Source organism: Eretmochelys imbricata, chromosome 1 (genome assembly GCF_965152235.1).
Source record: "Eretmochelys imbricata isolate rEreImb1 chromosome 1, rEreImb1.hap1, whole genome shotgun sequence".
Classification (NCBI taxonomy): Eukaryota; Metazoa; Chordata; order Testudines; family Cheloniidae; genus Eretmochelys; species Eretmochelys imbricata.
In genome coordinates, this window is record NC_135572.1 from 12573615 (window position 1) to 12600554 (window position 26940).

General features: G+C 46.2%; 1 protein-coding gene across 1 annotated transcript in view; it reads right to left on the bottom strand.

Moving 5' to 3' along the window:
• Window positions 1–1825: 1825 nt before the first annotated feature.
• The window catches only part of CHRDL2 (chordin like 2), a 40464-nt gene continuing 15349 nt past the window's right edge, over window positions 1826–26940 (bottom strand). Inside the window, exons 5-11 of the mRNA XM_077808013.1 lie at window positions 26053–26146; window positions 23951–24006; window positions 21783–21954; window positions 20256–20450; window positions 14641–14823; window positions 9141–9233; window positions 1826–1905 (exon numbers count right to left, since the gene is read on the bottom strand). Of these exons, the coding sequence (XP_077664139.1) occupies window positions 1826–1905; window positions 9141–9233; window positions 14641–14823; window positions 20256–20450; window positions 21783–21954; window positions 23951–24006; window positions 26053–26146 (873 nt within the window). The remainder of the gene's footprint in view (window positions 1906–9140; window positions 9234–14640; window positions 14824–20255; window positions 20451–21782; window positions 21955–23950; window positions 24007–26052; window positions 26147–26940) is intronic.

The window sequence follows — 26940 nt, forward strand, 5'->3', positions numbered from 1 at the left end:
CGCCGGTGTAAATCTGCAGTGGCTCCATTGATTTCAGTAGGTTTGTTCTGTATTTACACAAGTGTCATTGACAGCAGAGTATGGTTTGCACTGTATCACCTGTGTGCTCGGGGGGAGTAGGGGGGTGAGAAAGGTGCATAAAGGAACCTACTGACAATAAAGGAGTGACAATGGTGTCTGGTTAGCCTGGCCACACCCCAGCGGTGGGGGAACATTCTTGTCGGATTACCAGAGCAAAAGCTGTGTGAAGGATCAGGGGCCCATCCTTGTGTTAGCCGGTGCTTTGCCTAGATAATGTCTATCTGGGAGGGCAGCTATGCAGGGAACTCCCTATAGTTCATAAAACCAAACAAAAGCGCTAGGCCAGTGGCAATTCTCAATGGGGAGAGTAAAAAAATGAGCACAGGGAAACCATAGGGGGTTGGAAATTCACCTTGGCCCATATTCAACCCTGGGGTAACCCTGTTGAAGGTTTCAGAGTAGCAGCCATGTTAGTCTGTATTCGCAAAAAGAAAAGGAGTATTTGTGGCACCTTAGAGACTAACCAATTTATCCATTGAAGGTGGTGCAGTTACACTAGGGATGAATTGGGCCCTTGGATATCATGGGGCTTTCTAAGCACTATAATGAATGGGTTTTAATTTTTAGAGCCTGGAGCTGCCCATCACCGTATGGCCTTGAAAAGTAAATGTATGTGGCCTGCAAAGAGAAAAAATAATCTGTTTGTTCTGCATTTTTTTCTATGCAGAAAGGAGGCCTAGCCACTTCCACCCGTAGTGTTTTCCAGAAAAATATGCCCCTTTCCCACCTTAGAAACATCAGGACTGTCAACTCTTGTCATCTCTATTTTGTCGCTGGAGGTCTCCTTCGAGGACGAGAGAACTGGAGTGGGAGCTTCTTTGTCTCTCAGTTGAAGACAGAGGGTGAAGGATGTTCGAATCCTTCACAAAGAGGGTTTTCCCTCCTTCCTCTTTGTCAGGAGTTTGAGTGAAATAGGTGGTAAGTAAATCAAAGGAAATATAAAGCTCTGTAAACAATTGAACTAAAAATCCTCTTCCCTCTCTGTTGTCCCTATTTAGGACCCTGATTCAGCCAGGACCCTAAGCATGTCACCTAACTTTAAGAACATGAATAGTTCCACTGAAGGAAGTGGGACTACTCACGGGATTAATGTTTTGTACTTGAACTCCTGGCTGAATTAGGGCCTAGGTCAGTCTGCAAAGAGGCTACATCCCTGGGAAATTTGCCATGATGGGTTTATAACATCACTAGTTCTCCAGTCCTCCAAGGAGTCTTCCAGCTAAAACAGATTCAAGAGCTGATATTTCTAAAGTAATATAGCTGGTTTGTATTTTAAACAAAACAAATGCTTTGTACATCACAACGATGCTTAAAAAGGAAACAAAGGCGATTTTGTCTCTTTGCAGGTCTCCTTTAAGATGATAACGGTAGAAGGAATAAGACTCCTGTACTGTTTCACTGGTAGCCCATGATACTGGCTAGAGATACAAAGCAGGTGGGAACCAGAGCCCGTACTTTCTCTCTTCACAGTGCACCACTCCTGTCTTCTCCTCCTTTTTTGGCACACCTGAAATCGTTGACGAGCAGGAGACAAGGGGTTGAGTCCCCCAACCCATCTCTGGGAACATTCCAAAGGGTGTCACATCCATGGTTGTAGCCGTGTTTCAGACTCAGATCTGTTGTCGTCGTTGGTTTGATTGCTTGAGTTTTTAGTTTACATCCGTCTTTTTTTCCTTTTATTGCTGTGCGAGTTTATTTAATAATGCAACTTTTTCATATATATATATTTGTTTGTGTTTTTTTTTTACAAGTTCTTTGTTTCTTTCTCTGGACTCTCTGTCATCTTAAGCCCTGATGTTTGGGCTCTGAAGTTGTTCCAGTGACCTATATGAGAAGAGAAGACAGATGGATATTCACTACAGATGACTCTCTGAAACTTGCCCTATTGGGAATGTAATACTAATAAATAATTATTATTTGTATTATCATGGCACCAGGATCCCTAGATATGGACCAGGACCCCATGTGCTAGGTGCTGTACAAACCCAGAACAAAAAGAGAGTATTATCTTATACTTACAGTCTAAGTATAAGACAAGAGACAGATGGGGGAGTACAATGAATAGGGCCCTACCAAATTCACAGCCATGAAAAACGCATCACAGACTGTGAAGTCTCATCTCCTCCCCATGAAATCTAGTCTTTTACCCTATACTATACAGATTTCACAGGGGAGGCCAGAGTTTCTCAAATTGGGGGTCCTGACCCAAAAGGGAGTTGCAGGGGGGTCACAAGGTTTATTTTGGGGGGATTGTGTTATTGCCACCCTTACTTCTGCTCTGCCTTCAGAGCTGGGTGGCTGGAGAGCAGCAGCTGTTGGGCGGGAGCCCAGCTCTGAAGGCAGCACCGCCTCCAGCAGCAGTGTAGAAGTAAAGGCTAGCAGGGCCGCAACCCCCTACAATAATCTTGTGACCCCCCCCCAACTCCTTTTTGGGTCAGGACCCCTACAATTACAACACCACGAAATTTCAGATTTAAATAGCTGAAATCATGAAATGTAGTATTTTTTAAATCCTATGATCATGAAATTGACCAAAATGGACTGTGAATTTGGTAGGGCCCTAGCAATGAAACAATGAGACCATTAATGTCGCACCTTCCATCCTCAAAGATCCTAAAGGAGAGGACTTTTCAAAGGATTCAGTTATAGAAGAATAGTTCCTTCCACTGCAGAGTGAAATTCTGTTGCCTGTTTTGAGCAGGAGGTCAGACTAGAGTGATCCCTGCTGGCCTTAAAATCGATGAAGTTATGGACTTGATCCTGCAGTTTGTGCTCAGGGACAAGGGGAGTGGTGTCTGAGTAAAGACAAATATCTCCATGGATCACATCACCTCTGAAACTCAGCCGTCCACAGGGCAGAGGGTAGCATTCAGAAAACTACGTTGGGAGAAAGATGGCTAAGGAAGATGAGAGCTAAACTCCTAATCTGTGCTCTGGGGTCTTTACAATCCATGCTACATCGAGGATGTTTATGTCTGTAAGATCTCACCAGAGAGACCTGCCAACAGTGAACTTACATTATCGTTAGTTTTTATTTATTCGCATTAGCGTAGTGCCCCATCAACCCTGACTCCATTTTGGGATTCCACAGAGCATGGGGATTTCAAACGCAGGGGGGAGATGCTGAAACCATCCCTGCTGGGGTGATTTTAGGGGCTTTCCACATCAGTTTTCCATTATGATTTTCAGTTGGAACCACAAACCCAAAATAGAAAAAGACCTTAGCCCCCCTGCCCAAAAGCTACAGTGAAAGGTTTAGGATTAGGGTTAGTGTTGGGGTTAGATAAGGAAGGAAATCGAGAGAAAACCAGCACCCCAGGGGTCCTTATGTCGTTACCGTTTTCTTCCTGTTTGCAACCTGAATAGCGATGGAGGTGATGCATGATTGTCATGGAAATAAACTGCTATGCACAGATTCCTCCCACTCTGGGCCCCCTAGATCCCCACTCTCTAGAATCAAGCATATATAGCAAGCTGCTTCCCAGAAATACACCCACAATACGAAACAATCACATCCCCCCCATACCCATACTCCAGCGGCTCCCGGTCATTCCAATTTAAAATCGTCCACCTTCCTCCAACCTATTCCATGATCCTTGGGAGGAAGGGCAGATTTGAAGCAGTGTGGCGCTAGGGCACTGTTCTGGAACTCAGAAGACTTGAATGCTATTCTTGGCTCTGCCACTGATTTGCTGTGTGACCTTGGTCAAGTCAGTTCACATGTCAGTGCCTCTTTCTCCTCGCCCTCTTAGTTCTGGTTTGTCTATCTAGACTATAAACTCTTAGGGGCAGGGACTGTCTCTTACCATGCATGTATAATGGAGTAATGATGTCAGTGGGGGCCTCTAAGCACTACTATAATACAGCTACACAAAATAGCGTGTGGGTGTCAGGAGATGTGGTTTCAATCTGCCCAAGATTTCTGGTGTAATCTCTGGCAAATCGCCCAATTTACAAGGTTTCTCAATCTGTGAAATGGGGATTGAATAATCCTCATCTACCTCCGAAAAGTACTGGGCAGTTTAATTAGTTAGGGCCAGATCCTCAGCTGGTGAAGGCAGTTTACACCAGCTCAAGATCTGGCCCTTTACCTTCGTACAGCACTTTCAATATGGTAAGTGATAGAAGTGTTAAGTATTAATCGTATTAGTTAAGTACTAATCATTCGTATTGTGTGGGTTTTGGAAGAATTGCACTTCTTTTTGTGTTCATGGAGCATCCAAGAAAGTATCACAGTTTTCTCAGATGTATTCATTGTTAAAACCGATTCAACACATTTTGGGGGTGAAATTTGTTAATTCTCCAGCTCATCATTGGAAATCTGAAATTCACATTCTGTTACCTCGTTGTGATTGGTCACAAACCACAACCTTGTTGTGATTGGTCATAACCCCCCTGTGATGGGTTTTTTCCCTGGCCTCTTATTGGCTAAGTGTAATTCCTTTTCTTCTAGATTTCTGGATTACAAATTTAAAATTCTTTTTCGGCAAACACTCTTGCTAGTAAAACCTTGGCATGTGGCTGTACAAAGGGCTGGGAAGGACCTTAGATTAAATATTCAAGTGGAAAATATTTTTAAGTATTTGCCTAGCTCTTATTGTCATTAAACTCATACAGAGTGTCAGCTGAGTCAGAGAGTAAGGATGGTCCAGTGGGTAGGACAGTAGGCCGACATCCGAAATCGCTGGGTTCAACTTCCAGTACTGCCATAGACTTTCGGTATAACCTAGGGTAAGTCATTTAGTCTCTGTGTGCCTTACTCCTTCATCTGTAAAATGGGGATAATAAAACATCCCTACCTCACAAGTGTGCTAAGGGAATAAATACATTACAAATTGTGAGGTGCTCAGAGGCTATGGTAAAGGGGCCTTATATATATATTTCAGATGGCTAGGGGACACACTATAACAAATAAGTGCTGTTGTATATTGATTCAGATTTATTTTACTGTTAAATATCACAATAATTGTTGGTTTCAGAGTAACAGCCGTGTTAGTCTGTATTCGCAAAAAGAAAAGGAGTACTTGTGGCACCTTAGAGACTAACCAATTTATTTGAGCATGAGCTTTCGTGAGCTACAGCTCACTTCATCGGATGCATACTGTGGAAAGTACAGATCTTTTTATATACACTCAAAGCATGAAAAAATACCTCCTCCCACCCCACTCTCCTGCTGGTAATAGCTTATCTAAAGTGATCACTCTCCTTACAATGTGTATGATAATCAAGTTGGGCCATTTCCAGCACAAATCCAGGTTTTCTCACCCCCCCACCCACCACACACACAAACCCACTCTACTGCTGGTAATAGCTTATCTAAAGTGACCACTCTCCTTATAATGTGTATGATAATCAAGGTGGGCTATTTCCAGCACAAATCCTGAGGAGGAGGGCGGGTAGGAAAAAACAAGGGGAAATAGGTTACCTTGTATAATGACTTAGCCACTCCCAGTCTCTATTCAAGCCTAAGTTAATTGTATCCAATTTGCAAATGAATTCCAATTCAACAGTTTCTCACTGGAGTCTGGATTTGAAGTTTTTTTGTTGTAATATCACAACTTTCATGTCTGTAATCGCATGACCAGAGAGATTGAAGTGTTCTCCGACTGGTTTATGAATGTTATAATTCTTGACATCTGATCTGTGTCCATTTATTCTTTTACGCAGAGACTGTCCAGTTTGACCAAGGTACATGGCAGAGGGACATTGCTGGCACATGATGGCATATATCACATTGGTGGATGTGCAGGTGAACAAGCCTCTGATAGTGTGGCTGATGTTATTAGGCCCTGTGATGGTGTCCCCTGAATAAATATGTGGGCACAGTTGGCAACCGGCTTTGTTGCAAGGATAGGTTCCTGGGTTAGTGGTTCTGTTGTGTGGTGTGTGGTTGCTGGTGAGTATTTGCTTCAGGCTGGGGGGCTGTCTGTAGGCAAGGACTGGCCTGTCTCCCAAGATTTGTGAGAGTGATGGGTCATCCTTCAGGATAGGTTGTAGATCCTTAATAATGCGTTAGAGGGGTTTTAGTTGGGGGCTGAAGGTGACGGCTAGTGGCGTTCTGTTATTTTCTTTGTTAGGCCTGTCCTGTAGTAGGTAACTTCTGGGAACTCTTCTGGCTCTATCAATCTGTTTCTTTACTTCCGCAGGGGGTATTGTAGTTGTAAGAATGCTTGATAGAGATCTTGTAGGTGTTTGTCTCTGTCTGAGGGGTTGGAGCAAATGCGGTTGTATCGCAGAGCTTGGCTGTAGACGATGGATCGTGTGGGGTGGTCAGGGTGAAAGCTGGAGGCATGTAGGTAGGAATAGCGGTCAGTAGGTTTCCGGTATAAGGTGGTGTTTATGTGACCATTGTTTATTAGCACTGTAGTGTTCAGGAAGTGGATCTCTTGTGTGGACTGGACCAGGCTGAGGTTGATGGTGGGATGGAAATTGTTGAAATCATGGTGGAATTTCTCAAGGGCTTCTTTTCCATGGGTCCAGATGATGAAGATGTCATCAATATAGCACAAGGTAACCTATTTCCCCTTGTTTTTTCCTACCCTCACCCCACCCCCCCCCCGACGTTCTTGTTAAACCCTGGATTTGTGCTGGAAATGGCCCACCTTGATTATCATACACATTGTAAGGAGGGTGGTCACTTTAGATAAACTATTTCCAGCAGGAGAGTGGGGTGGGAGGAGGTATTTTTTCATGCTTTGTGTGTATATAAAAAGATCTTCTACACTTTCCACAGTATGCATCCGATGAAGTGAGCTGTAGCTCACGAAAGATTATGCTCAAATAAATTGGTTAGTCTCTAAGGTGCCACAAGTACTCCTTTTCTTTTTACAATAATTGTTGTACACCCATCTGAAAATCAGCCACTGAAGATGCTGGGGAAGCTGTCTTTTGTATTGCTAGTAAGTTTCTGATTCCAATGTTCTATACAGTACTTTGCACCCTTCCTTATTCTCCCAGTAGCTGATCTCAGCACCTTTAATCCCAGGAAGGATTGTGTATCCCTAATGCTGTCATCTCCGGGAGGAATATTTTCTAGCTGAATTAGTCTCCTGTCACTGGACAATTGCTGGCCAAGGCTTTCCTAGAAACCTCGGTAACTGTAATTGGTGATTTCACAACATTGCTATTTTTTCACACCACAGTCCCTTTCGAAGCAGTGCACTTGTGAAATTGCAGAGAGCAGGGTGTTTAGGTCATCGGAAGCTTCATCGGGAAAAACAGGATTACAATGACATGGTGTTAATCCTTGTGTGGGCGAAATAAGGATGAACAAAAGGAATTTTAAACAGTTATTTTAGGCATGTCTGCCTTGGACATTTTGCAGCCCAATTAATTTTTGTTCTTGAAATCTACACTGTGCATGACTTTAAACAATGGTGCATTATGCATGACTCAAGAATGTGAGTGCTCACAAAAGGTGCCAGTCTATTTAAATCCAGAGACTGTGAGCAGAGGTCACCAGAGCAACAAAAGACCCTGTCTCCTCAGGTGAGGGATGGGCCAGATAACCCAGGATTTAAGCGCGCACAGGAGACAAAGAATAAAAATCAGGGATAGGAGCAAGAATCAAAGGTTTAAAACGAGCTCTCCCGACAGCACCACTGCTCTGCAATGGAGTTCATGGAGTCAGTCGACGCTGCCTAGGGGAACTCTACCTGGATACATGAAATGACCAGGAGGGAACCATGGACTGATGGCCTCAGAGACTAAAGTCCTCTAGTTAGCCACCAAACAGATGGCAAGTAATCCCACACAACCCTGCTTCAAAACCCTCTGAAGTCTGGAGGTTTTTAAGATCAGATTGGTGTGACAGGGTGCTGGGCACAAAGCGCTTAATCAGCCCCCTGCCACGCCAGCCCCAATCAAGGGGAATGGATCGGGACTGGCTGAATAGCCCTGCCTGCTTGGCAACTAGAAACACCTGCCAACCTAAGTAGCTGGGGGTTATAAAGGCTGGGAGGGAGGGAGGCAGAGGCTGAGAGGGACTGGTGGCTCTGGTCTGCTGCTTGTGAACCTTGGCTGTAAAATCCTGCATATAGATAGTAAGGTGGTGGTGGGAAATAGATATAAATAAAATACACTGGCGACTGCATCAACCCGAGGCGTCCCTGACTGGTTTGTGAGGGCAGCGGGGCAGAAGCTAGAGGGGCCCAGCTGCGCCTCGCTACAGTTGGACAAACAGCTGTCAGGGACTGTCTAGGTTTACTAGGTCCTGCCACAAAGCAAGGCACTGGAACGGGGGGACCAGGGGGCCACAGCCCCACCACTTTTCACTGGCCGTAAGGGCGAGCAACAGGGGGCCAGAGATGAGAAAGCAGGGGGTGGGGTCTTGGGGGGAAGGGATGGTGTGAGGGCAGAGCCTTAGGGGGCAGGGCCATGGTTCGGGTGCCGGTGGCCACTTTTAGGAAGTTCCCTCCACTCCTGGCTGGACTCACGTCCCTTCCAGCCCTACGTTTCTATGATTCTCTGCCATGGCTCCACTGAGCTGAGACCCTCACTTTCATGTTACACAGGCTGCTGAGCAGCTATCAGACGATCAGTCTTGGCATGGGCCAAGCAGTGAATGACTACGCAGCTCAAGCCTGCCACAACCACTCTCTGTCAGTATGTGGCCTGGTGATGCCAAATTATTACAACATTTACACACTTCCAGGAACACGAAGGAGAGTTTCAATATTTTGGGGAGATTTTTTTCAAAGCCATTGCATCACTTTTTCCGGTAATGCCAGATGGATTAGATATAAAAATCAAACAGTTTTACGGACTTTGGAGAGATGTGACCTTTGGGTTGCGTAATCGCGTGTCCACTTTAAGGAATTTGGCTGGTCTTTCCAAACGTCATAAAGTGAAAGAGTGACTGGTAACAGAGCAGACTGGGCATGTTTAAAGACATTTAGTCTGTGCCCCTTGTTAAGCGTAGACAAGTCAGGTTGCTCGCACCACATTTCATTCCCCCTCTTTGCTCAGGGGGGTACAAAAGGTCTTTATGGGATGGCTAATGAACCCAGTCTGCTCTTGCCAGGAGGTTACAGAAGTAAAGATTTACCCTTTATTTGTACCTTCATTTGTTCTGGTGACCAGCCTAAAGTTCTGAGCTTCTGGGTTGAACTCCTCTTTCCTGATCTTCTTGACCTGTATCAAATGAAATATTCCTGGGGACAGAGATGATCGGCATGAACATTTTACAGCTAATTCGATCTTAGCTCCGTTTTAAAACAGAACAACCCCACCACCACCAAGGAAAAAAACCTTCTCTTTCGTTAGCTAATGAGAAAGGTAAAAGCATAGGAACAGTGGAAGCACCAGACTGGATCAGACCTGTGGTCCATCTAATAAAAAGCCAAGAGTTGCCATACGGGGTCAGACCATGGTCCATCTCGCCCAGTATTCTGTCTCCAACAGTGGCCTTTACCAGAGCTTCAAGGGGAATGTACAGAACAGAGCAGTTATGGAAAGATCTACTGCTGTCTTCTACCCCTGACTTCTGGTAGTCAGAGGTTTAGGGTTACCGCAACCATGGGGTTGCATATCTGACCATCTTGGCTAGCAGCCATTGTCCCCATGAACTTATCCAGTTCTTTTTTGAACCCAGGTATACATCTGGCCTTCACAACATCCCATGGCAATGAGTTCCACAGGTTAGTTGTGCATTGTATGAAAAAGTACTTCCTCTTGTTTGTATTAAATCTGCAGCCTATTAATTTCATCAAGTGGTCCCTGGTTTTTATATTGTGGGAAAAAGTAAATAAACCTTTCCTATTGACTTTTTCCACACCAGTCTTGATTTTATCGACCTCTATCAGATCCCCCCCTTAGTCCTCTCTTGTCTAAGCCGAACACCCCTAATGTTTTTTGTCTCTCCTCATATGGAATCCGTTCCATACTCTTGATCATCTCTCTTGCCCTTCTCTGAACCTTTTCCAGTTCCACTATCTCCTTTTTGAGATGGGGCGACCAGAACTGCAGCAGTATTCAAGATGTGGGCGCACCATGGATTTATATCACGGCATTACAGTATTTACTGGTTTATTATCTATCCCTTTCCCAGTAGTCCCTAACAGTCTGTTCGCCTTTTTGACTGCTGCTGCGCACTGAGCAGAAGTTTTTAGAGAACTATCTACAGTGACTCCAAGATCTCTTTCTGCGATGGTAACAGCTGGTTTAGAACCCATTGTTGTATACGTATAGTTGGCATTATTTGTTCCAATGTGCCTAACTTTGCACGTATGAACATTGCCTTTCATCTGCCACTTTGTTGCCCAGTCACCCGGTTTGGAGAGATCCCTCTATAACGCCTCGCACCCCATTATCTAGTCCTGTCTCCGAGAATCGCAACACCAGTTACTTCAGAGGAAGGTACAAAAACCCTTCCATTGAGTTATCATGATTTCAAAATATCTCTGTAATAATAGGAATAACTAATAACAGTAGCACTTGGAGACCGCAGCCAAGGCCAAGGTCCAGGCCCCATTGTGCTGTACAGCACCTAGCGCCTGATCTCAGCTGGGGCCTCTAGCTACTACCATAACACAGACAATAACAATATGACAACAGGACCCTCTCTCTCATGGCCCTCATGACAAACACTTCCAGCCTCATCTCCGCACCCCTCCTTTCAGAGCCCCTCATTCCCGTGTCCATGGCATTGGCTGGTGCTGATCCATATTTCATTTTTCTAGGCATTTAGCAGTCAACACTTCTTTTAATCCCCCAGTTTAGCAATGTAGCTTGACTAGGAAATATAAAAATATTTCTACATAGAGTTATGCTTCTTTTGTGCCAGAGTCAGACTGTGAGCGGGGGCGTTTGAGTCAATTGTTTAATTCAAGAAAACCAGAACATGTATTTAGCAATGGAAATGACCTTTAAGATGGATTAGGTATTATAACATTCATCTTAAGTAGTGAACTACTGACAAACATGCCAGGTATGCCTGGAACATCCTTCTTCACCCTCTCACTTAGCCTCTCTTCGGCCAAGGGCAACCTCTGTGTCCACTGGTCTGGGATGTGAGAGGAAGTGTCAGCTAGTGGTTGAAGCAGAAGACTCAAAGGCATGACTAGAACTGAGGGAATCATGTTTGATTTTTCGATTTAGTGGCCAAATTGAAAAATCGAAGAAAAAAACGGTTAATTTCAAATCCAAATTGAGGTCTTGGGGTTTTTTTTCAGTTCTTCTCAATGAAATAAAAAACCTGAAAACATTTCCTTCTGGTCGAATGAAACATTTTAAAAATGTCATTTCAGATCACCGTTTTGGACATTTCCAAAATTCTTGTTTTCAGTTTTTTTCAGTCGAAGCTACTTGCCGAATTTGATCTAAATTCACAAATAGTTTCAGCGCCCAGAGAAATGCATTTTCTGGTGAGTTTACTATTAGCCAAAATAAAAAGTCACCCGGCCTTAGCCCTGACTCTTGGGCTCCATTTCTGGTTCTGGCTCTGGCTCTGGCTCTGCCTCTGAATTGATCTGTGGCTTTGGGCAGCCTCAGTGCGTTCTCTGTAAAATGGATATACTTCCCTCACCGGAGTGCTTAGAGGCTTAATTAATGACTTGATGAAGTATGGTCCAGTGAATAGGGTGCTCACCTGGACTGTGGGACACCTGTGTTTGATTCCTCTTCTGACACAAACATCCCATATGACCCTGGACAAGTCACCTAGCCACTCTGGGCCTCAGGTCCCCAACTGGAGAATGGGGATAACAGTCCTGCCCTACCTCACAGTTGGGAGTTTGAAGCTGCTCGGATACTCTGGTGATGGGGGCCATGTAAGTACCTTAGTTAGATGACTAGAAAACATTGAACTTCCTTAGCTATAAAAGATCAGAGCAGATTATGGATCACACTGGAGCATCCATTTCAGTAGGACTCAGAGGGGCTTCACAGAGAAGAAGTCTTCTGTCTGAGGGGCTAAGAGGATCCAGCGGGGTTAGCAGATAGGTGGAGAGAGACAGATGTCCTGTCCTCTTAAGGAGCTCAGCTTCCTGAGGGGATCCTTGCTGCTGCTGCTTTTCTCCTTCATTCACCTTTCCTAATGGGCAAAGGCAACAGCCCTAGCCATGTGAGAAAACCATGTGCGTGTCTGTTTGTGAACTGACACAGCTCCGAGTGTGTGTCTATAGAGAGTGCTACACAGTCCTGACAGCAGCATACATGCGTGAAAGAGAGAGAGCGAACGGCAGCTGACACCAACAAGCTACGTGTGTCTTTTTCTCTGAGACAGTGAGAATTGCTACTTTTCACAGAATCATAGATTTTTAAAGCCAAAATGTATCATTTTGATCAGCTAATCTGGCCTGCATAAAGGCCAGAGAACCTCACCCAGTAATTCCAGGGGAGGGGGGAGACAGAGAGAAATCTGCTAAAATGCTCCATAAAACTGTCTTATCAACAGCCTGAATAAAAAGAGACAGGGACAGAAAAAGCCCGTATGTGCGTGCCCTGTGACGTGACTACGGGGCTCAGCTCATCTATCTGCTCCCCAGGAGTCCGGCTACGGAGTGACAGCAATGGCGGCAGAGGGCTAAGAGAAGGTCTCCTCAAAGCCCACTTCTTCCTGCTCTCTGCCCCCAGCTCTAAGCCCCACCCCAGTGCATAGAAACAGATTTAAAAAGCAATGTCAGTGCTTTATAATGCCTTAGGAAATAACAGCACTTGCCTGCTTCACAAGGGTGTTGCCACGCTTACTAAATTAAGGTGTAATTTAGATGTTAGGTCTAGGTGTACTTAATTCTCAGCACCGGGGGCCGGACTAGATGACCTCTGGAGTTCCCTTCCAGCCCCACAGTTCTATGATTCTATATTTACAGAGTGCTTTGAGATCCTCAGATGAAACACATGAAGAGTGTCCTCTTGCGCCCTCTGAAATCAATGGCAAAGTTTGCACTGATTTCCACAGGCCCAGAATCAGGCCCTGTACTATTATCATTGAAGTGATGTGTAGACACAGCCTGTACCAAAGCAGGAATAGATAATGCCGCTTAGAGGTGAGAAATACTATAGGTCACACACAATAGCGAGGTGGATGAACTCCAATGGTCTGCTCCCAGCCTCCCTCCACCCACAAGTCTTCTTCTGCTACTCGAGTGAAATACAGTGCCGTGGTGGAATCCATACGTGACTGTGCTCACACAGTCTCCCAGCAGTAACACTCTGTGCTGCCAAGCAAAAGAGCAGAGCTGGGCTCTTGGATGAGGGCTTTCCCTGTCTTGGCTGGCAGGGCTGGAAGCTCCCTGGAGGCATTAAGCATTTGGCCTTGGTAGGTGGGAAGACCACACCATGCACTGTTTTGGTAATGACCCCTGCCAACCAATGATGAGCAGCCAGTGTCTGCTAATGAACTTGGCCCGATATCCTGAGTCAATGTCTCAGACTGTGACAGTCCTTCAGTGCCTGTGAATCTCAGCAGCCCTGGGTGGAGACAGAGCCAGGCCTAGGAAGGATGGGTACTCCAGTGAAGGAGCTCAGATACCATGGTGATGGGTGTCCTTATTAAAATCTAGATAGGTACAGCCTTCATATTATATTATATATTATAGAGGTCACCTGAGGAAGAAGAACCTGGCCAGTGAAAGAAAGAAGGCGTTTATGGGTATGGATAGAATATGGGCTTAGTGAACCATAAGGAACAACTGAAATGGAGATCTTCTGATATAATAATACCCTCTATTTTCAAGCACCCAGAGCCTTCTAGCCCACTCCAGTTTATTATGGGTGACCCACAGAGCAATCATCTACTAAATCAAGAATCTGAATTACAATGGACAGTGGATAGTGGCTAGCAGATCCAGTGTCAATAGGAACATAGGATGTAGGACTGAAAAGGGGACTTTGAGTCCTCTTCTATTGTAAATTGGTGTAGATCATTTGAAGTCAGTGGAGTGACGCTGACTTACACCAGCTGAGGAAACTGCATGGTACCATACTATATGTATAGTGTTTAATCTGAGGTCTCCTCTCATTTTACTGCTTATTAGCTATACTTCAACCTCAAAAATTGAGAGTTTTGGGTCAGATCAGTATTCAAAAGTTTGGATCCAAATCCATCGAGTCTGGAGAACTGGACATGTTGTGTGATGTTGATTTCCAGTGTTTGCTGTTTCCTGTTGAGTCAGTATACCATGAGAAGTGTTTTATTGCAGTATTGCAATCTTTGCTCTTTCAGTTTGGGGTGGAAGATGGAGAGGACACGGATCAGGCAAAAATGAAAAGGAATGAATGGAACTCTTCTGAATGTCAGAAAGAGTTCACCTTGGGTTTGGTGTGAATTCAAGGGCAGGGTTGAAGGAGGGTCAGATTTTATCCAGACTGGTTTACTCAACTACTGTGCATCAGGTCTGTCTTACAATGGGGTTACTAGACACATCTACCTACAATCAATGTTAACCATGGAGATGTCTCCAAATCAGCAGACTGAGATTACCTAGGTAGGAGCATTGCTGAAAGAAGCCAAAAACATGATTCTCCTGCCAAAGCTGGAGAGGAGACTAAACAGGTATAGCCAATGACCCTTCAAATAACCCTTAAAAATTATTTGCTGGTTTCATTCACCAGATTCACCTTTTACCAGTTTCCAGCTGTAAATTTCCACCTCTTCAGAAGAGTCTTTCTCGATTGCAATTTTTCTCAGGTTTTCCTGTGGGCTCTCGGAACCGGGTGGCACAAACATGTAGACCAATACCCTGTTCAGATTCTGGGCACATCTGGGGGTATTTATTTCATCAGTCGGCTTGACTTTGGCATCTAAACACAAACAAAGTCAGCATTAGTTGTTTCACAGCTCTGTAGCCAATAAGAGTGGCGCAAAGAATGTAGACCAGGACTCAGAGCAAGTCCACACTGCAATCAGCGGTGTGATTACAGCTCAGGTAGACATACCTGAGCTAGCTTTGATCTAGTTAGCATGCATACCGATAGCCGTGAAGATGCAACACCACAGGCTTCAGTGTGGGCTGTCCAAGCCCACCCAGAACCCTGAGTATGTCCTCGCATGCCTAGTCCATGCCAGGATCCATGCCTGTGTCTTCACTGCTAATTTTAGCCACGCTAGCTAGAGCAAAACTAGCATGGGTATGCCTACCCAAGCTCCAATCACACCTCTGACTGTAGTATAATTGAGTCTTAAGACACTTATCTGAAAATAAGGAGCACCGAATATTATGATGAGTTTTAAAAGGAGACCTTTGAGTTTTCTGTAAGTGGACGGAGACCATGACCGTATTGCTATTGAATGCTGAGATAGTGACGTACCCTAGCGTTAGCAATGGTGAAGGTAGATTTTTTTTAAGTTCTCTGTTATTTGCCATGTGGATTGTTAAAAACCATTATTTTTCCAATTTACAGCCTCTGTGTTGTACACAGAAAGTGGTAGGGATCAAATAGCAGCAAACTGAAAACCTGCCCAAAACAAAACGGAGCAAAATTCTTATCTCAGATCCTGTCGATGGAGCTCAACTTGATTCGCTCTCCCTACCCATAAGGGTCTCTTAGGGTATATCCGGGGGGTGTGTGCTTCAGAACCCGAGCTGCAACTTCCAGGTGCTGTCTACACAGTTTGTCTACACCGCTGTTTTTAGCACATGAGCACAAGCCCCACTCGCCCAAGTCTGTCAACCCAAGCTGGGAGGCTTGCTCTAAAATGCTGCATCGACCTACCCTCATTGACTTCAGCGGGGATAAAGCAGGGCTCAAACCCAATCCCTGGATCTGAACACTCTTGAATTTGGGGGATGATTTACCAATCTTTGGGTCAGATCCTCAGCTGCTGTAGATCTGCACAGCTCTGTTGAAACCAGCAAAGCTATGTTGGTCTACGCTAGCTGGGGCTCTGGCCCTTTCATTTGGAGGTGTATGTAACACATTGGCCTACCACGTGGGATTGATCAGTCCCCATCTGCAGGTCATCTGCTGGCCCTCCCTGCCAGGGCACTGAGACTCTAGAAGACAAAGCTTTTGACACCGTCTCCCACAGTATTCTTGTCAGCAAGTTAAAGAAGTATGGGCTGGATGGATGCACGATAAGGTGGGTAGAAAGTTGGCTAGATTGTCGGGCTCAACGGGTAGTGATCAATGACTCCATGTCTAGTTGGCAGCCGGTGTCAAGTGGAGTGCCCCAGGGGTCGGTCCTGGGGCCGGTTTTGTTCAATATCTTCATCAATGATCTGGAGGATGGTGTGGATTGCACTCTCAGCAAATTTGCAGATGATACTAAACTGGGAGGAGTGGTAGATACGCTGGAGGGCAGGGATAGGATACAGAGGGACCTAGACAAATTGGAGGATTGGGCCAAAAGAAATCTGATGAGGTTCAATAAGGATAAGTGCGGGGTCCTGCACTTAGGACGGAAGAATCCAATGCACAGCTACAGACTAGGGACTGAATGGCTAGGCAGCAGTTCTGCGGAAAAGGACCTAGGGGTGACAGTGGACGAGAAGCTGGATATGAGCCAGCAGTGTGCCCTTGTTGCCAAGAAGGCCAATGGCATTTTGGGATGTATAAGTAGGGGCATAGCGAGCAGATCGAGGGACGTGATTGTCCCCCTCTATTCGACATTGGTGAGGCCTCATCTGGAGTTCTGTGTCCAGTTTTGGGCCCCACACTACAAGAAGGATATGGATAAATTGGAGAGAGTCCAGCGAAGGGCAACAAAAATGATTAGGGGTCTGGAACACATGACTTATGAGGAGAGGCTGAGGAAACTGGGATTGTTTAGTCTGCAGAAGAGAAGAATGAGGGGGGATTTGATAGCTGCTTTCAACTACCTGAGAGGTAGTTCCAGAGAGGATGGTTCTAGACTATTCTCAGTGGTGGAAGAGGACAGGACAAGGAGTAATGGTCTCAAGTTGCAGTGGGGGAGGTTTAGGTTGGATATTAGGAAAAACTTTTTCACTAGGAGGGTGGTGAAACACTGGAATGCATTGCCTAGGGAGGTGGTGGAATCTCCTTCCTTAGAAGTTTTTAAGGTCAGGCTTGACAAAGCCTTGGCTGGGATGATTTAATTGGGGATGGGTCCTGCTTTTGAGCAGGGGGTTGGACTAGATGACCTCCTGAGGTCCCTTCCAACCCTGATATTCTATGATTCTATGATTCTAAGTGCTCTGTACAGTGTTATTATTGGGGCAACTCATGCTTTTTGGGCATGGGCTCCAGGAAAACAAAGCAAATCTTCCTGTCCTGAGCAGTGAATGAGAGGAAGGTGTCAGAAGATGTATATTAAAGTAGATCCTCCCCTGGGCTTCTTACACTGGCTTTACATGGGTAACTCCATTGACTTTAGTGGGGTGACTCCTGATTTAAATAGTTGTATCTGAGAGGGGAATCTAGCCTGGGCATAGCTATTCTGAATTGGCACCTCCTGACACCTGCCTGGTAGGGACTTTTCCAGCTGCACCCCTCTCTTCTGGCCCATTGGCAGGTCATTTACACTAGTTCAGACTCACTGGACCGGTTTGTGAGCTCACTTTCCCCAGCCAATCAGGAATAGTTTCAATTAAACCAATGGGATGGCCCCAAAGTAAAGCAGGGGCTAGACCTTTGGCTGGTGCGTATCTGTCAAGGTTCCTCCCCCACTCTGAACGCTAGGGTACAGATGTGGGGACCTGCATGAAAAACCTCCTAAGCTTATCTTTACCAGCTTAGGTCAAAACTCCCCCAAGGTACAAAATATTCCACCCTTTGTCCTTGGATTGGCCGCTACCACCACCAAACTAATGCTGGTTACTGGGGAAGAGCTGTTTGGACACGTCTTTCCCCCCAAAATACTTCCCAAAACCTTGCACCCCACTTCCTGGACAAGGTTTGGTAAAAAGCCTCACCAATTTGCCTAGGTGACTACAGACCTAGACCCTTGGATCTTAAGAACAATGAACAATCCTCCCAACATTTGCACCCCCCCTTTCCTGGGAAATGTTGGATAAAAAGCCTCACCAATTTGCATAGGTGACCACAGACCCAAACCCTTGGATCTGAGAACAATGAAAAAGCATTCAGTTTTCTTACAAGAAGACTTTTAATAAAAATAGAAGTAAATAGAAATAAAGAAATCCCCCCTGTAAAATCAGGATGGTAGATACCTTACAGGGTAATTAGATTCAAAACATAGAGAACCCCTCTAGGCAAAACCTTAAGTTACAAAAAAGATACACAGACAGAAATAGTTATTCTATTCAGCACAGTTCTTTTCTCAGCCATTTAAAGAAATCATAATCTAACACGTACCTAGGTAGATTACTTACTAAAAGTTCTAAGACTCCATTCCTGGTCTATCCCCGGCAAAGACAGAATATAGACAGACACGCAGACCCTTTGTTTCTCTCCCTCCTCCCAGCTTTTGAAAGTATCTTGTCTCCTCATTGGTCATTTTGGTCAGGTGCCAGCGAGGTTACCTTTTAGCTTCTTAACCCTTTACAGGTGAGAGGAGCTTTCCACTGGCCAGGAGGGATTTCAAAGGGGTTTACCCTTCCCTTTATATTTATGACAGTATCAGTGTAGCTCCAGGATCAGGCCCCAGGTATAAGTGAGATCAGAATCAGCCCCCTTTATATTCACTCACACCTACTTATTGAGGTGTCACCCACTCTCCCTTACACGTCACCTCTGAATTTGGTCTGCCTTGTCAGTTGGGAGGGTGGTGGCTGGAGGGATATTTACAACCTTGGGCAATTTTTAACACTCCCAAGCGAACGTGCGTCGTCAATTTTTGGCTTCTGCAGTAATTAAGAATTCGCTTTCATATTTGGAAGCCAGTTTGTTGCATTTGGTTGAGGTTCCTGGAACTCAGAGGAGCTCCCTCCCACCACTGAATTTAGCCTTGTTCTCTCGCCCTTTTGGCTGGTAAGCTTTTCACACTACTCCAGAGAAAGTCTGGTTATAAATAAACACAGGGAGTTTATTTTAGGAGTGAGAATATGGGGTCTGATTCTGCTCTCACACCAGTCCTACACTGGTGTATCTCCCTCCATGGCAGTGGAGTTCCTCCTGATTTACACTGATGTAAATGACATCGTCATCCTGACAGAGAGAGAAAAGCGGAGGGGTGTTTTGCAATGACCATACCATAAGCATTCAGCTAGCTGTCTGGATTTAGCATGATGCTAACAGGGGTGTATCCAGCCTGCCCTCCTCCACCACCATTGCCAACACTGGCCTCCATAGTCCTAAAGCAGGCAAAACCCCCACTAAAGTCAGTGTATGTCTCACCAAGATGGCCCAATAGAGGAGGCATAGCATCACCATCTGTACTGCACTGATTCCAATGATAGCAAATTGCACCCCTGTTGTGCCGTTCAGAGCTTTTGCCCAACAAGTAAGCAAGCCTCCCAACCAGTCCTTTGAGGCACAGCGTGGTTTTACAAATGGGAGCGCCTAGGGCACAGAATAATTATGTGACTTGCCCCCAGACAACACAATGAATCAGTGGCGGAGCTGGGACTAGAACCCACGAACCCTAGCTCCCAACCTCTCCTCACCGAAGTCAATACCAAAATCATATGACATGGCTAACCAGTGATAAAGTGGGAGGGATGTGATAATAGCCTACGAGTAATGGAAGGGCCTTGGAGGAATCATTTAGGCTGCGGCAAAGTATTTAAGTTGCGGTAAACGTTCACTGGGGAAAAGCTCCTAGCAGTGAGATTCATAGATTTCAAGGTCCGAAGGGACCACTGTGATCATCTAATCTGACTTCCTGTAGAACACAGCGCATACAACTTCACTCAGCAATTCCTGCTCCTTGGTTCCAAGTCGACTCCTACAGAAGTGGGAGAAGTTCCCTTGCTTAAACTTGTAAAGCTAAATGAAGTACAGAGGGACATAACTTAGGAAACTCTCCTTCATTCGAAGGGGGGGAGGGCAGATCAGGTGGCCTCAGTTCTTTTTCATCTCTAATCCCTATGATTCAAGCCAGAAAGCTTTCACAAAAAGACCAGAAGCCAATCAGGAGACACAAAAGTCCATGTGTTCATGTACATAGTAAGGCCCTAATTTTGTTAACACATACGTGTGCTTATTCCACTGAAGTCACATGATTACTCTTGTTTAAAGTTCGGCAAGTGCATAGGTAGGATCGGGGCATTAAAACTAGCCAAAGGAAAGAGAAGCCAGTAATAAATGAAGTCAAAACACCAGGAGAGAGCAGCAAATGCTGGGGAGGATAGTCTATCTGTTCTCCCACGTACCTGGACATACTTTACAACATTTCCCTTCTACTTTCTCAGGATATTCACAAGGATATTCCTTGGGACATGTAACCTTCTGGCAGTCCTGGATCCCATCCGTGCAGGTACATAGGATGCATGGTAGGACTCCATACAGTCGGAAGACAGGATGCCACACTTCTCCATGGGAGTAGGTCTTCCCATTGTAAACGCAAGCTGAAAGAGAAAGAGAGAAGGGGAACAATAAATAATAATAATCATATTGTACCTCTGTACGGTGCCTTTCGTCCTAATGGATATCAAAGCACTTTGCAAAACTACCAAACTAACAGGCAAACTATGTCAAAGGGATTGCAACACCCACCACTGCAATGCATCCCCCTCTGGGGCACAACACGGCAGCAGCAATATCACAGAATACTTCAGGACAGAAGGTGAGTATGAAAATGAGAGCCCATTGAAACTGCAAGGGGGATTTAAGCAGCAGAATGTAGCTACAAGAGTTGGAATTTGGCCAGGTGCATTGAGATCTTTAATGAGCATGAGTTGTCAGGACTGTATCTGAAAGAAGAATGCTGGGCTCCTTAATAACATGCATCTGTTCAGCACTACTCCGAGGGAAGAGCGCCACCTACTGAATTCACAGTAACAGCCGTGTCAGTCTGTATTCGCAAAAAGGAAAGGAGTACTTGTGGCACCTTAGAGACTAACCAATGAAGTGAGCTGTAGCTCACAAAAGCTTATGCTCAAATAAATTGGTTAGTCTCTAAGGTGCCACAAGTCCTCCTTTTCTTTTTACCTACTGAATTGCCACACAAGTTGCTGTGGACTCTGACTCTTCCTTGGCGGTCTCCCATCCAAGGGCCAGAATGTCCCCTCCTAGAGACAAATACCCAGGAGGGAGCTGGAGAAGGAAAACACCCCCAAGTTACCCGTGTTTTCCCACACAGTTCCAGGAGGCCGCAAGGGTTGTCTCACTCCCTCACCCCACTTTCTAGTATCCCCAGAGATTCCCCTGGAGAAGGATGCCCAAGCAGGGCTGTGCTGACAGGAACTAGCCCACTTCTGCCACTAACGCGAGGGGCAGTTCCACAGAAAAGTTACTACAGTCCCAGCCCAGGCTGTGTAAATGTTTCTGCAGGTTTTCCAGGGAGACTGTGGAGGGACCTTGTGCCCCATACCGGTTCGTCCCCACTGAAAGGATCCCTGTCCCAGGAGGCCACAGAAGCTAACCCTCCCCCGAAACTCTCCTTTTGCCTGGAAAGAGGTAGTTCCCTGAATGGAAGATGCATCTGGGAGGCACAAGCTGGCCACCAGTAATGAGCTGACCCGTTAAGAGAGATGTGATGGGCTCACCACCCAGGCATGGCATTTAATCTGACTCGTCCTGGGCAGACGTGACACCCTCACCCTACACCACCCAGTCTGCCATTTATGTGGCTGCCAATTAACTGGATTCTGCTGCGCTCCGGAAGCCAGCTGAGGTCACATGCCCTCTTCCCAGGGAACACACAGAAACCTCGCCCCCAGGAACGAACAGCCCGTCACCTTTCTTGTGCTTTTCTTTCAAGATGAATTTGACAGTGGTGCCACCTCCACCTCCTTTTGGCTTGAAGCCCCTGGGAATGAACTCCAGCGAGGAACTGATCACAGCGGAAGCAGTCTCGCCAAGCAATCTCTTGCTCACCGGATCCCCCAAGCACTGGTCTTGAGAATGTCTCTGTGAAAGGCCGGAAACAAGGATACTACTGAGGACCAGGCAGTTCGGCTGCTCTGTCTGCGGCGCTTGATGGGAAAGTTTAGCTCCAAGTCACGCGCACATTGGCTGTGAAGGGGAAATGCTTAGCCTCTACAGAGTCTAGTGGAGAGTGCATTGAGATGGATAGAAATCAGGGGACCTGGGTGCTATTCCTGGCTCTGCCACTGGGTGGCCATGGGCAAATCATTTCACTTCTCCGTGCCTCTGTTTCCCCTTCTGTCTTATCTGTTTTGATTGCAGGCTTTCTGGCGCAGGGACTCTCTCTTACTATGTGCGTGCAGCGCCCAGGACAATAAGGCCCTGATCTTCGGTGGGGCCTCTAAGTGCGACCGTAACACTCTCAATAATGGTAGAGTTGAAATTTGCTACCCTTCCTCGATTCCTGCCACTCAGTCCCACTCCCACAGGACGTGTCAAGTCAAATACCATGTCTGACATTAGCAAAGCTACTCTTGGCTTCTAAACCTAGACAATGGGTCATATTCTGTGTTTATCCCGGAACACACACACACACACCCAGCCCCGAGGTCAATATAGGCCGTAGGCCAGCAGAAAAGTCAATGTTCTCTCAAGACTGGTAATCCTGCACTGCATGGGAATACCTTGCTCCTGGCTTTGGGATTCCAGAGAAAAATGGGACAAGACACATAGCACAAAGGATTTCCTTGTGGCTATTTCTGGAGTTTTATAGATTGGAGAGGTGTGGTCCTGGCATTTCATCCACAGGGCTTTGGAAAGAGTAAGGACAAGAAGCTATAAGTGACCGAATGCCGCAAACCTGGCATTGGTCATCCAACTCGAAACGTAGTCATGAATCAACCTAAAGGAGCCAGGAGCTCACTTTTTCCTCCCTAGTAGTGTGGCTACAAAGACTAGCCAGTGAGGCAGCAGGAAAACATGCTCCCATCCCGCTCAGGCTCTGGCTGCCATGCTGCTGGGGAATGGGCTACATGTGTACGAGGGAAAGGGGAGACACCAGTATTCTGAGCAAAAGCAATTGCTGCCACTGCCCGGGAACTAGATTGTGTTTGCCCCTGGCTGTTTTCTGCAGCTAACCCTGGTGCCACTCAAAACAGGGGCAGCACCAAGGTAGACAAGGCTCCGACTGCCTCTGGCATTTAAACCACCGTATCATTTAAACCTGCTCAGAGCTACGGTGACTATGCCAGTGGCCAGCAGCGCTTTAAAGTGAGTAAGGCACTTAACTGGGAGTCAGGAGACCTGGCTTCTATTCCCAGCCCTACCAGTAACCAAGTGTGCAACTACTTACACCTCTCTGCTCCCACGTTACATTGAAAGTATAACTGGGTTAAAAAAAGAATTTGACAAGTTACTGGAGGATGGGTCCATTGATAGCTATTAGCCAAGATGGGCAGGGACACAACCCCATGCTCTGGGTGGCCCTACACCTTTGGTAGCCTAAACCTTTGACAGCCAAAAGTTGGGAATGGACGATAGAGGATGGATCACTCGATAATTGCCCTGTTCTGTTCATTCCCTCTAAAGCATCTGGCACTGGCCACGGTCAGAAGACAGGATACAGAGCTAGATGGACCATTGGTCTGGAGTGGTGAGCAGAGCTAAAACTGGGCCATCATCTCTATGCTCCTTTGCATTCAGAAAGGGCTTCCAGACATTTCTGATGAGTGAAGGTCACTGTTGGTTCCAGGATTGTATCCTGCCACCCATCTTCACAGTATCCGAGCAACTTCCATGTAAAATAAATAGCATCATGGAGTCTCTAGTGGATTTCATGGAGTCTCTGACACGTCTCGCTTTTTGGGATAAAGTCTCTGCCTGGGGTGAATGTTGTTGTTACTGTTGGGGGTTTGGTTTGGGTTTTGGTAGAAGAACAGCTTAAAGGGCAAGTGTTGCAGAAACATGGATTTCCATGAATTGGCGATGTGGTTTATTTTAGAAGGGACACTTGGATTGTTAAAATGTAAACATCACGTACAACACCTCTGTTTAACTGCAGGGGCTCCTCTTCCATTGACTTCTCATAGGAACCGTCTGTAAAACACAAAGGTACAACAGGAAACACAGAAGGTTAAGATGGGAATTACTCTCAGCAAGTACCTGGCTTCTGGTGTAGGAGACTCCCAAAACGAGAACGACACTCTAGTCACTAAAGGAGGCCACAGGGCACAGATACAATGTGAGCATCAATGGGATGGCATATTAGTTTCCACTAAAGTCTCCATATATCCTGGTTTGGGGGACAGTCCTTGTGTCACCACATCCCAGGAACTCCTGAAATGTCCTGGTTCTTTCATTTCATCAGTCCAAACTTTTGAAGTTTTTTTTCTTTCTAGCTATGAAAGTCGGTTCCAAATGTATTGCTATAGCGAGCATTCCACCACCTTAGAAAATGTTGCCCCTAAAGTGTCCCAGAGGTTTTTGATTCTGTAAATACAGTCACCTTAGTCAAAACCTCACTGGAGTGCAGTAAAGCACTTGTGATGGATCTGCAAAGCAGGGGACTGCAGCTCCCTCCCCACTGTACATCCCCTTCCTCCTGGCTAAGAAGGGACTATGTTCCCATTAGCCCCATCCCCATAGCACTTGCCTGCCCTTGGCCAGGGACGGGAAAGGTCCTGAAGCAGGAAGTGGCCAGGCTGTCTGGGGGTGGGAGCTGCGTGGCAGCAGGGAGCTGGAGAGAGACCCCAGGAACTGTGGACAGGGCCACATACGGAACAGGCTGTGACTGCTAGACATCACAGCTGGGTACAGGTCTGGGTGAGACTTATGGGGGAGCAGCAGCAGATGGGCGTGGAACCACTGCAAAGGGGCCCCAGTGAGAGACTAACAGAGCCTGGCTTGGAAACCCACAATACTTATTGGCTTGAATAGAGACTGGATGGGAAGGGGCTCCCTGAGCACTAGGCCTGAAAAGCCCTGACCCTCACTCAATTGGACTGCCCCAGGGATGCAAACAGGAGCCATTATTGCTCACTTTGAACAGTACCTTTAAACCTCTGCACCTAGGGTATTTACAGCCTTCTCCCTGCCAGCCCCATCTATCAGAAACCTTTCCCTGAGCCGTGTGGCTGAGTGGTTATGGAGACCCCCAGGGCTAATGCCTACACAGCCTAGCTGAAGCACCTATAGTGCTTGCCGCCAGGACATGGTACACTGGGAACGCTACTGGCTCCTTAAGAGTTTGGGGTACAGAGTAACCCCAATAATTACACATGAAAAGGGGACGGTGGCACTCTGTCTAAAACCCTGTTTGTCTCACACCATTTCTGGTGGCTGCTGGCAACACGTCTGCCAATTTCAGCTCTCAGTTAGACTGCTCTAAATATGGAGGAACTCCACGGACTTCTGTGGAGTTACTCCAGATTTACCCTGGTGTAACAGAGCAAAATTTGGGCCTCTAACTGTTTATCATTTCAGTAGACAGCAACAGCGTGATGTGAAACTGCTGGTCTGACTCCCTGCTCTGAATTTTACATATAAACACGGGGCTTGATTGTCTTCCCACTCACCCTGGTGTAAATCTCGATGAACGACAGTAAAGTCACTAGAGCTAGAGAATCAAGCATAAAATGCCACTGAGGTTCTTAATAACCTCGGGGTGTCTTTATCCCCTGAGAATGACTATGCCACTGTGGCATTTTCACCAGTTTATCCGAGCGATGACAATAATAGTGATACCCAGTCTGATTTCCGCCAGCAAAGCAGCCTCTCCCGAGCCTCACAAATGAACTTCCGTGAGGGTTTCATGTCACTAACATAATTTAACAGCGCCAGTTGAACAAGGAGTTCGACTCAGGCCATGACACTGATCCTACTTACACTCCACACAAAGACACAGAGGAGGGGCACTGCTGGAACAGAGAAGAATTTGGCCCAAGAGGCTTTGCATGTGTCAGACTCTCTTACCATTGCTGGTGACCCGGAGGCAGAGATTTGTGCAATTTACAGCATGGATCTTCAAAGTCATATTTAATAAGTGTGACATTCCCCCTCCTGGCTAACAGCCAGGGCTGTGATTCCCATCCACTGACCTGACAGCAGACCTCACTTAGTAGTAGGGACTGGTTCCTATGTTACCTTGGCAGACTTGGCAGCAGGAGTCTGGCACAGTTAGAGGAGAGGAGCACAACAGATCAGGGCAGGTCACCAAGCCGCAGTAAATCTGGCCTTCCTAGAAAGCACAAAAAACAACCTGATGCATCATCTGCATTAACAATGTCTGGACAAGTACAGTGACCCTTAGTGTTTAGTAGCCAGGAGCCAAATTGTGCCATTGATTTTTAAGCAGATTTCACTATTTGATTTCAGTGGGAAGTTCTTAAAAATGGTTGGATTGATAGGGCCCTCAATTTGTTATAGCAATAAGGGCAGCTGTTGTATAATTTGCAATTACTCCATTCCAGCTTCAATCTACATAGCCTAGTAGACCAGCATTCTATTCCCAGCTCTGCCACTGGCCTGCTGGATGACCTTGGGCAAGTTGCTTGCCACTCTGTGCCTCAGTTTCCCCATCTGTAAAATGGGGCTAATGATACTGACCTCCTTTGTGAAGCATTTTGAGATCTAGTGGTTAAAAGTGCTATAGAAGAGCTAAGTATCTGAAACTGTCATATTGGAGCACCCTTCCCCAGCTTTGTCTCTAAGTGTACAGTCCTTGGGCCAGATCAGGCCCAGTGTAACCACTAGGCGAACTAGGCGGCCGCCTAGGGCGCCAAGATTTGGGGGTACCAAAAAGCGGTGCCCCCCAATGTTTTTTTACGCTCTTGCTGGAAAACGAATGAATGAAGAAAAGAGAAACGTCGCTGAACTTGCATTTTAACCTGTCGTTCTCTCGTACATTACAGCTATAGCCTATGCCAGCGCTGTGTCACGGGCACAAGCATACTGCTTCACCAGGGTACAAAGTGGCAAGGACGTCCCCCGTTCTGACAGGCTGTTTATAGTGCTAAGCTGACTCGTTTTCGG